We start from the raw sequence: 11,176 nt of genomic DNA on the forward strand, positions 1-11,176 counted from the left end.
GAACACAATAGAATTCTGTCTTTCTCCACAGATTTAGTTCACCTACAGTGTGCTGAAACTCTTTGTCTCAAATCTTGATTTTATCTTTGTTGATGAATCAGCCACCATACTTTGTTTATTTTGACCTATCACTACTACAATGCTGAACCAAAGAAGTGAGCCTAGCCATCTTGGGTTGGGGAATGGATGTACAATGCCACCACCTGGGAACCGATGATGAACAATGATCATAATTTTTTTTGTGAACCAATACCATCGAGTTTAAAAACTCTGACTCATGCTTTGTTTTCTCATTTCTGTTGACATGCTTCCAGATATTTAATATTTTAACTACTTTCATCTTTTTTATATGAAATAAAGCGAAGTTAGTTTATTTCCATCTTATTGATTGCAGGTCATATTGAAAGGAGGTTCATAAATGTGCCAATTGGGGCCTCATGGGCGGAAGTTACCATGCGCACATCAGCCTTTGATACTCCTAGAAGGTTCTTTCTGGATACTGTTCAGGTATACACTACATTGAGATTTTACCTTTAGTCCTATGAGTTAAAGATGTGAATTTTAACGTCAAATGGGAGTATATGACAGATGTGTCCACTGAAGCGACCTATCAAATGGGAGTCTGTTGTTACTTTCTCGTCACCATCTATCAAGAATTTCAGTTTTCCTGTTGAAGGTGGCTTAACTTTGGAATTGTCTATAGCCCAGTTCTGGTCTAGTGGAAATGCTAGCCATGAACCTACCTGTGTTGATTTCGAGGTACTTTTATCAACTTCCAAGACATCTGGTTTATATTAGATGACGTGCTAAATATATTCATTTGCAACTTGGCAGATTGTGTTTCATGGAATTTCCATTGATCAGAAAGTAATTGCCCTTGATGGTAGTGAGTCACCTATGCGTATTGTTGCTAGATCATTATTAGCATCAGAAAGGCTTGTTCCTGTTGCCACTCTGAACAAGGTTAGTCAAGAATCAATAGAAGGTTATGACTAGTTATTCTTTTGACCAGATATTGACTTTTGTGGCTTGCAGATCAAGATACCTTATCGACCAGTGGATTCTAACTTTTGTCCGCTTCCCATCAGCCGTGATAGATTACCCTCTGGCAAGCAAATTATTGCACTGACTTTGACGTGAGTTATATTTGGTTCTGGGGTAACTATGTTTGAGTTAGTCCTTGATGTGGTTTTCACAATCTTTTCTCCCTATGAACCTCTACAGTTACAAATTCAAACTGGAGGACGGTGCTGAAGTAAAGCCCCATCTGCCCCTACTTAACAACAGAATATACGATAATAAGTTTGAGTCTCAGTTCTATAGAATTTCAGATTCAAATAAGGTACACTTCTTTTCATTATAAAAATTTATCTCTTTAATTCCTGTATCTCCAATGGCAGGAGGGTTTATATGTGATTCGAGTAACTGTTGTTCCTGCTGGACTGTTACGAATTGACTTGGATAACATTTAGTTGATGCATTGAGGCCCAAATGACACATATAGCAGTTAGCTGAGTTTAAGAGACACAAACCTTTTTTTATTTAAGATACACAAATCTAGACTAAGTATGGAATTATACTCTTAACAGAAACATTTTTACCTTTTTTTATTTCAATTATCTGCTTGCACTAGTCCAGTATGAAAGTATACTTTGCACATGGCTGATGTCATCTTCTACCTAAACATACCATTTTGTTGCCATACTAAAAATAGATGACCAGAAATGCTCTACAACACCCAACTTATTGGTCTTGTGATTTCAATTGTATCATAACCTTTGGATGAGCTTGAAACTCCATGCGCCCAAGCAAAGATGATGCAACCCTCTCGCACGGTTGTCATGTGTGGACAGCAGTATAGATGAAGCCATATTTGCGCGCATGCATTTGCGCCTAGATTTCGAGATACATTAGAGAGTTGGAGTTCAGTGCTACCTCTTGTATTCATGAAAATACAAAAAGTTCTCAACAAACAATGAATTATATATAACAAGATGTACATGCTAGATGTTTAAGTTGAGCTTAGAAATCCAACTAGAGGCATGTAATCTGTAGGGAAGGCTTACGTTGCAAGTGCCAAGGTGATTAAATGGCCTAAGGATAGAACTAGCATATATGCCCATTTAGTAATGAAGTATGACACCTACTTTGCATTTTGTAATTCGGTATATGATCGGTTTTCACATTATGAAAACCGTGCCGTTTACTATGTGCCAAATAAGGTTATATTTTGTACCATCCAAATACCGATAGCAATTTAGGTATTTTTCAGCATAGTTCGTGTGGCTTATTCCTTTCAGGGCCATCCTTACTCTTTGACTCATCATTAGTTCGATCTACATATATAATGCTCTGTTACTGACTTAGAACGTTTCCTTTTTGTTTGAAAATAGTGTGTTTACTCTTCTGGTGATGTCTATCCTAGTTATGTCAAACTTCCAAAAGGTGAATACACACTGCAATTGTACATAAGGTACAGCTCTCCCACCTTCTAAGTAATGCTGGATATATGGTTAGATGACTAATATGATTTCGCTTTCAGCACTGAAGAATCAGAACTAAATAAACCACTATAGGTTGGTTAAGGGCATTGTGTTGTCTTCTCAAAAGCATTTCGTACTTGCAGATATGGCAATTTGTTGGTAGCACCTTCTTTTTAGGAATATAACATAAAATATTTTACTAGAATTACTAAAGATTCACCTAACTTCGTAAATTCCAATTAACTACAAGCTGAGCGTAAGTTCAGGAAAGTTATACTAACAGTGAATCATCTAGACTCAACAAATTAATCTGTGGGTCAACTAGGGCCAAGCCAGCAGCAGCAGCAGAGGAGGGAGGACAGCAACATAGCAACCAGTGGAGGGAGGAGCAGCAACATACTCCCTCCGTTTCTTTTTACCTCGCATATTAGTTTTGTCGTAAGTCGAAACATACCAAATCTACTCTGCCCCGCAAGGAGGTGCTGGAGGTGCCTGCACTTGTTGGGGGGACCGGGTATGTCGTCGAGGAACTGTCCGGCGGCCGGCTGGATTGAGCGGGAGACGAGAGTAGAGGAGTGGGAGCGCCCAAATTGCCAAACTATTAAGGCGCAGGGTGGCTGGGAGATGGGCACGAGCTGATTTTTTTGGGCTCTATCAGCCCAAACCTGAGTCCATTTAATCGCTCTCTCCCCGATTATTTGTTCTGAACTGGATTAATTGGCTTGTCAGACCAATTAATCGCCTCTGGCGGTTAACACACTGAATTGGACCTATTCGCATCAGTTTGCCTCTGAGCTGCGTTTAATCGGCTGGTTTTTGTAACAGTGCCCCACCAATACTTTGGTGTTCTTCTGACTATATACTGTTTTTAGTCCATTCTTGCCCCATACTAGAGGTTGATATGAATACAAATATGACTAGAGCACCAGTGCTGAATGTTAATAGGATATATAATACGTTGTTAATTGGTAAATGGACAAAAGATTAGCTTTGTGTCTTTTAGGCTGCATTTATTTGATGCTCTTCTTAGTTTGTTAACTATGTTGTGCTTTTATTATTTAATTCAAAATAATTCAGATAGCTATGCATTCTTAAACAGTCGGAGGAAAAAGTAGAGATGGAAAGTAATACTCCCTCTGTCAACTTCTAAGACTTTTTAGGTCACTATTTTGACAGAGGGAGTACATTTTTTTGCACCCTCTGGCTTATGGGATCTTTTTTATTACATATTTTTGTGGTTATCTTATTTTAGATGATGTTCGTCTATGATCTGTTGCATAAATATATCTTATGGATGGTTGTAGGCATGAAAATGTGCAAATCTTGGAGAAGCTGAAGCAATTGGTTCTGTTTATTGAGAGAAAACTAGAGAAGAAGGTACTGCATCTAATACTAAAAAAATGTTGCTAATCGTGCTTTATTGATGGCTTGATGATGATTTTCTTGTTGACTGTGCATCACATGATATATTGTGACATGGAAGATGTTATATTTTCCTTTCCTTTTTGGGGACATTGGTTAGGCTCATATAGGTAATGCGGTAGATGTTAGCTTAATCGTCTTTTTGGGAATTATCCTGCGCAAGGTTTAGAGTTTTGTACATAGGGGACCACCACAAAAGATGTATCATCAACTTACACTATTTAGCATGCATAGAATCACACTCCTATAGAGGTTCATACTACTTCTCAAGTTATCAGTTTGTTGCTCACTGACAGATGGAATAAACCACATGATTAAATTGTGTTCTTTCATGCATTCCACTAGGCTTGATACAACTGTATTCTTTTGCTCCATGGGGTAAAACATTATCCTCTTACTATTAAATATTTCAGTTGGAGAATGAGTCTCTTTTTCTCAGTTTGTCCAATTAGTATGCAAGTTGCAAGCGAAGAATCATGCTTATCATTAATTTTTCACGTGCAGATTATTTATCTAGCAATTAACGATACAGGGTTGATTTAAATGTTCAATTTAATTGCAGGATTGCATTCAATTAAGTTTCTACTCTGAACCTGATGGTCCTATGATTGGAAATGCCACCTTCAAGTCCTCTGTTTTAGTTCCCGGGTATGTTCCTTTTGAATGTTCACTACCATCTTAATAAAATAACACATTGTCACCACCATTGTTTATTGTTAATAGAGAACCTGAAGCATTCTATGTGGGTCCACCATCTAGAGAAAAACTTCCGAAGGTACATATCCTGTTGATGTTATTTTGTTAGGTATCACTAAAATACCATATCAGTTTTTAAGCAGTTTTGTAATGTTGTTTTGGTTTTATATGTTGGATTGCTTTACAGGGTGCTCCACCTGGGTCTGTTTTAGTTGGTTCCATAACCTATGGTATAGTAAGCTCATTCAACAAGAAAGATGAACAGCATGCTCCAGCATCTTATAGCATTTTGTGTATCGTTCCACCATCAAAGGTCAGTAGCACTGGAATAAATTACCAACTCCTTTTAGTTTAACATTATCCTTTTTGTTATTATTATTATCCTTATAATGCTAGACCACTAGTTCAGATGTAAATCATATAGAGTCCCAATAAGGCCATATTAGTTTTCAGCTTTCACCCATGTTTTTAGCTCTATCTATGTTGTCTCGCGTATTCGGGGAACTTCTTTATGATTATGTAAATTGCAGGTTGATGATACTAAAGAAAAGGGGGTTTCAGTTGAAACAAAGAAGAGTATTTCTGAGAGGTTAAATGATGAGGTTGGCACACTTCAGTAGTTAGTTAAATGCTACTCCCTCTGTTCCTAAATATTTGTCTTTCTAGAGATTTCATTAAGTGACTACATACGGAGCAAAATGAGTGAATCTACACTCTACAATATGTCTATATACATCCGTATGTGGTAGTTCATTTGAATCTCTAAAAAAGACAATTATTTAGGAACGGAGGGAGTATTTACTTGAATTCAGATTGTTGTTGACATTCTAACACACCTTTTTTGTTTAATATTCTCTCAACTCATGTTACTAATTCTTGATAGTTCATGATTTACTGTAGAAGATATGTTGGTAATCTAAATGCTATGTCTATGTACTTTTTCATCAACGATAAATCTTGGTCCTGGATAGATTACAGCAAACTTTGGTTACTTGGAAAGTATCATGAACAATGCTATTTTTAGCCAATACTCCCTTTGTAAAGAAATATAAGAGTGTTTAGATCATAAAGAAATATAAGAGCGTATATGATCTAAACGCTCTTATATTTCTTTACAGAGGTAGTAGATAAGAATGGCTTTACTTTACTGCAATTGAAATCCCTAGGGGCTCATATGATCTTCATAATATTTGTATTAATAGGTTCGAGACACCAAGATAAAGTTTCTTTCGGGCCTTAAACAAGGCAATGAGGACAACAAGTCTGCCTGGACCGAGCTTGTCGCTTCTCTTAAGGTAATAGCGATGACTTCCCTTCATTAATCATTTTATAATCTTATAATTTCAGATACAATCAGAAAGCATCAGATGTGAGGATTTCATCGTACCTGTGTGTTATCAAATATATTGATCTGTCAGTACTTTGTTAATACATGTATTCTTCTTACTCAAAACACCAGAGAATCCTATATGCAAGCATTCTTATTCCTTTTTACCATCCTTTATGTGGTTACAGACTAATATGACTCAACCCTCTGAAGGTGTTTATTGTATCATTCACACCTTCCATTGATCTTGTCAATCTGACTTTGTAACTCCTTTCATGCGTGCGTTTTCCTTTTCAATTTCTTTGTGAGAATATGTATTCCCTCCATTCCAAAATAAGTGTCGTGGTTTTAGTTCAAATTTGAACTAAAACCAGGACACTTATTTTGGAACGGAGGGAATACATACTAACACATACAGTTAATGCATGCAATAAGATGCTATATCTTTCTCCCTCCGTCCCAAAATAAGTGTCTCAACTCTAGTACAACTTTGTACTACAGTTAGTACAAGTACAAAGTTGAGGCACCTATTTTGGGACGGAGGGAGTATGAGTTTTTTCTTGATAAACATGTTTTCTGCTACTCTGCTATTGAAACTGTGAGCTATATTGGATTACAATATTGTTTTCTTTGATGTCAATTAACTTACCATAATCTTTCCTGGCATATTGCAGTCTGAGTATCCAAAATATACACCTTTGCTTGCCAAAATTTTGGAATGTGTACTTCAGGAATCAACCTCTGATGATAAAATTAACCATCACAAAGAGGTAAGTGATATTGATTCGTCGTTTATGTTGTACTGCATACATCTTGAATTGTTGCACTGAACAACTATGAGCAAAGGTGCTATCTTTATACGAAGCATGCTGCTTGTTCAGACTTTCATCACTTGTTTTACGATCTCTATGATTGGATACGTGGAACAGTTCATGTTAATGCCCTCTAAATAAATATATGATCGAGGTAGAAGAAATCACTAGGGGCAATCTGATGTACTCCCTCCGTCCCATAATATAAGATGTTTTAAATATCTTATATTGTGGGACAGAGGGAGTACCTTTTACTCTTCTTTTACAAAAGGATCTGATACTGTAGTCGATGACTTCATGCAACCGAATGTTATCATGGGTCTAACTCCTTCAAATAGTGTAACTTTTGCTGATGACAACGCTGGCATTAAGAGTGCTCAAGTATGGATTGGGATTAAACCGGACAAAACCGGCTACACGACGGTAGTTCAACTTCCTTCGTTAAATTGTGATGTCAGCAGCAGCGCTGGTTATCTTTTTTTTGTACAAGATGGTTTCACGGGTTGGTGCAAAACCAAGTTTGAACATGTGATACTGGCATGCCGTTCATTAATACTCCCTCCGTCTGAAAATACTTGTCATCAAAATGGATAAAAGAGGATGTATCTAGACGTGTTTTAGTTCTAGATACATCTCTTTTTGTCCATTTTGATGACAAGTATTTCCGGACGGAGGGAGTATATCCTGACGTCAAATATGCTGGCAAAACTGAATTCAGGTCTTACGGGAGTAGAAAACCTGAGCTGATTTTGTTTCTAATTAAGGACATCAAAACTCCTGGTATGCCTATATTGATTCTATCCAACAATCAGACAATCACATGGTCTACAGTCTTGCGTCTTTCACATGATCTATAACTGTATAACTGCCTGATAGAATTCCTCAGGTTAATTTGTTTAGTTAACTAAATACAGTATTATATACAGTGCACTTCAGTCTCACTTCAGATGGCACTGACATTTTTGGTGCGAGATTATTTCTTTGCTGTCAAAATGTAGATATATTGCCGCTGTAGTTCTGTGTCAGTATTCATGCTCCAATCAGCTATCTTCATATTTATCTGACTATCAAAATTTAATTTTCCAGTAAGAGATTTGTTTCTGACTTTGTCTATGGTATTATTGGTGTTCAGGTTATTGTTGCAGCTGATGAGGTCGTGGACAGTATTGACAAAGAGCAACTAGCAAAACTTTTGTCTTTAAAACCCGATCCTGAGGACGAAGAATCACAGGTATATAACATTAATATTTATTTACTATCATTGCTCCTTAATTAATCAAATGTACCAGCTCCTATTGAATGTTGTTTTCCTCGAACATTTACTGGCAAATAGAAAACTAAGAAAAAAATGGAAGAAACACGAGACCAGCTAGCAGATGCACTATACCAAAAAGGTCTTGCACTGGCAGAGATTGAGTCGTTAAAGGTACATCATCTTTCTTTTAGCATATTTTCCTTTACCTTGAATGTCAAGTTCCTTGAAGTTTATACTATATACTCATAAGATCAGTTGTCATAACCTAGAAGTTGGGTTCTGCATCAGGCTGTTTGATGATCAACTATAGAAACCTTTGTTATATTTGAAATGACCTGGTCGTTGAAATGAGGAACATGCTCCTACTTCCTACTTCATGCCCACCCAATGTGTATATTCTGGTTTTTTTCTGGTCCTAGCCAATGTATCTAGGGGCCACCTTGGTTTTCGGGCAGATGCAATTCGAGAGTCATCATGCCCGGTTGCCCTGCCTTGAGAGGCAGATCGAAAAATAGAAAGGTGAGCTCATTGTTGCTGAAGCTCCGTGGTTGTTGCTTCTTTTTTTACCTCCACTGCTAGTTAGTGTTGGAAGGGGAGCCTTGGCACAGCGGTAAAGCTGTTGCCTTGTGACCAGGAGGTCACGGGTTCGAGTCCTGGAAACAGCCTCTTGCAGAAATGTAGGGAAAGGCTGCGTACAATAGACCCAAAGTGGTCGGATCCTTCCCCGGACCCTGCGCAAACGGGAGCTACATGCACCGGGCCGCCCTTTTTGCTAGTCAGTGTTGCTGGCAGCCTCTTTGCCAATTGCACTCTGGCAGAAGTGATGGAGAAACAGTTGGAAGCAAAAGGGGAGAGGTAGGGATGAAGAGGCAGGTTGACGTTGGGCGGACAAACCAGTGAGGGAGACGGAGTGTGGTGTTTAGGGTTATGGGGTTAGGATCTGCTCTCTGGGCCAGGCTGGTGGAACTGGTGGAACTGGTGGTGGTGGCTAAAGAGTGCAGCGGCATGCAGTAGCAGTGTAGCACCATGTTAGCAAGACGAGCGGGCACAGAAGCAAGTGGTGGAGACGGCGTGGTGGAAACTAGCAACTGGCAGAGATGAAGCCAAGCTCGTCTTGCTACCACTGTGCTACTGCTTCCATGTGTCTCTAGGACAATATACAGTACATACAGGTGTTGTATATGGACACCTAAAACAGCTATAATATATACTCCCTCCGTCCCATAATATAAGAACGTTTTTCACACTACACTAGTGTCAAAAACGTTCTTATATTATGGGACAGAGGGAGTATCTAACAACCTACTACTCCTTTTAGCCCCTCATTCTCTTTGCCTTTGTCTGGTTCTTGGCTTGGGCACCATACCTTGGTCTTAGCTTTGTACATTGTCAACTGGCAGTCTCTAGTCTAGAACATGTATTTGTGTTAGTGTGCATATTACTCCCTCCGTTCGGAATTACTTGTCGCAGAAATGGATGTATCTAGACGTATTTTAGTTCTAGATACATCCATTTCCGAGACAAGTAATTCCGAATGGAGGGAGTATTAAGTAGTACTCCCTCCGTTCCAAAATAGATGACCCAACTTTGTACTCCCTCCGTCCCAAAATTCTTGTCTTAGCAGATGTATACATCCGTATCTAGACAAATCTAAGACAAGAATTTTGGGACGGAGGGAGTACTAACTTTGTACTAAAATTAGTACAAAGTTGAGTCATCTATTTTGGAACGGAGGGAGTATTACTTATGAAGGTATCTTTCTTTCAGCCTGATGAGTCAACCGATGCATCTGCTAAAGATGTTTTTGAGGAGAATTACAAAGAATTAATTAAATGGGTTGATGCCAAATCTACAAAATACGGCACTCTGACCGTTTTACGTGAGAGGCGCTGTGGAAGATGTGGCACGGCACTCAAGGTATATTCTCCCTACCAAGCACCAGTTCCCTTATCTGTATTCTTAGCATTTGCAGTTGCAATTACAACTTTTATTGGGACAGTTATGACAACTTTAATGAAAAGGAACGGTTGACTTTGTCAAATAGTTGTATGACTGAGTGCCCAAGAGATCTTAAGTAAATACATATGGCATTGGTGACTATCTTGTTTAGTGGATTTAGTCTGCTCATGTATTTTGATTGCCTATGGTTGTTAGCTTAGCTTTGCTTGGCTTAGCAAGTGGTATGCCCATTATTTTCAATGGCCAACTTGTCATTGTTATGAAAACAACAAAATATTAGCCATTACTCTTACGTCTTACCACTCAATAGAGTCTCACTCCCACAACCCATTTTGTTCTCTCAGTTCACTGATAAACCTATGCTAATCTACGCAACATTTCTACAGTTTGCTTATTCATAGTGAGTAGAATTTTTATCAAGCTCCATTGTAACTAACATGCTATGGTTCAACTGTATTCTGATGTCAGCACTACCAACATAATTTCCACTGCCACATTATCAGACAAATCTTTGCACATATGGGATGGATATTATTACTATTATACTCCGTCCTTTCACAAATATAAGATGTTCTAACTTTATCAGACAAATCTTTGCACATGTCAGCACTACCAACATAATTTCCACTGCCACTATCAGACAAATCTTTGCACATATGGGATGGATATTATTACTATTATACTCCCTCCTTTCACAAGTATAAGATTTGTGAATGGAGGGAGTGTTAATCAATTTGAACTGCCTGGTCTATTCGGGATGTAACATTGATGAAACCATAGTATACCTCTATCAAAACAAGATCGGCACAATTTGTTACTTGCATCTTATTTTTCGTAAAGAATTAAAGAACCTACTGGTTCTGTTTTACTTGTAAATTCATGCTTAATGTTAGCTATCTTTGTGGTGGGTTAGGTTCTAAACGACATGATTCAAGAGGACTCTGAGCAACCAAAGAAGAAGTTATATGATCTGAAGATCCAGCTGATTGAGGAGATAGGATGGGCACATGTATCAGCTTATGAAAAGCAGTGGATGCATGTCCGCTTTCCCCCATCTCTGCCTCCCTTTTAATTGGGTATGCTTACCATTTATTCTGGCATCAGTAGGTTCAGTACTTTGTGTCATTGTTGGATGCAACATTTGTCATTTCAGGGATCTTCCATTTGACATTTTAATTCTTGAAACGGTAATAAGGCATGCAAGCGCGGCCACATTGGATTC

At 38.3% G+C, this 11,176-nt stretch overlaps 1 protein-coding gene across 3 annotated transcripts in view; it reads left to right on the forward strand.

Moving 5' to 3' along the window:
- LOC123137711 (tripeptidyl-peptidase 2) overlaps positions 1-11,176 on the forward strand; it is a 20,561-nt gene extending 9,385 nt beyond the window's left edge. For 2 of the 3 annotated variants that reach the window (XM_044557548.1, XM_044557546.1), the window contains 17 exons: positions 395-507; positions 589-759; positions 835-963; positions 1,036-1,136; positions 1,225-1,342; positions 2,394-2,473; positions 3,788-3,860; positions 4,468-4,553; positions 4,629-4,680; positions 4,789-4,914; positions 5,132-5,203; positions 5,804-5,896; positions 6,603-6,698; positions 7,873-7,971; positions 8,074-8,166; positions 9,748-9,912; positions 10,868-11,176. In XM_044557548.1, the coding sequence (XP_044413483.1) occupies positions 395-507; positions 589-759; positions 835-963; positions 1,036-1,136; positions 1,225-1,342; positions 2,394-2,473; positions 3,788-3,860; positions 4,468-4,553; positions 4,629-4,680; positions 4,789-4,914; positions 5,132-5,203; positions 5,804-5,896; positions 6,603-6,698; positions 7,873-7,971; positions 8,074-8,166; positions 9,748-9,912; positions 10,868-11,026 (1,826 nt within the window). In that variant the 3' untranslated portion in view covers positions 11,027-11,176. The remainder of the gene's footprint in view (positions 1-394; positions 508-588; positions 760-834; positions 964-1,035; positions 1,137-1,224; positions 1,343-2,393; positions 2,474-3,787; positions 3,861-4,467; positions 4,554-4,628; positions 4,681-4,788; positions 4,915-5,131; positions 5,204-5,803; positions 5,897-6,602; positions 6,699-7,872; positions 7,972-8,073; positions 8,167-9,747; positions 9,913-10,867) is intronic. The other variant, XM_044557549.1, reaches the window with a different exon arrangement.

Source organism: Triticum aestivum, chromosome 6B (assembly GCF_018294505.1).
Source record: "Triticum aestivum cultivar Chinese Spring chromosome 6B, IWGSC CS RefSeq v2.1, whole genome shotgun sequence".
Lineage (NCBI taxonomy): Eukaryota > Viridiplantae > Streptophyta > Magnoliopsida > Poales > Poaceae > Triticum > Triticum aestivum.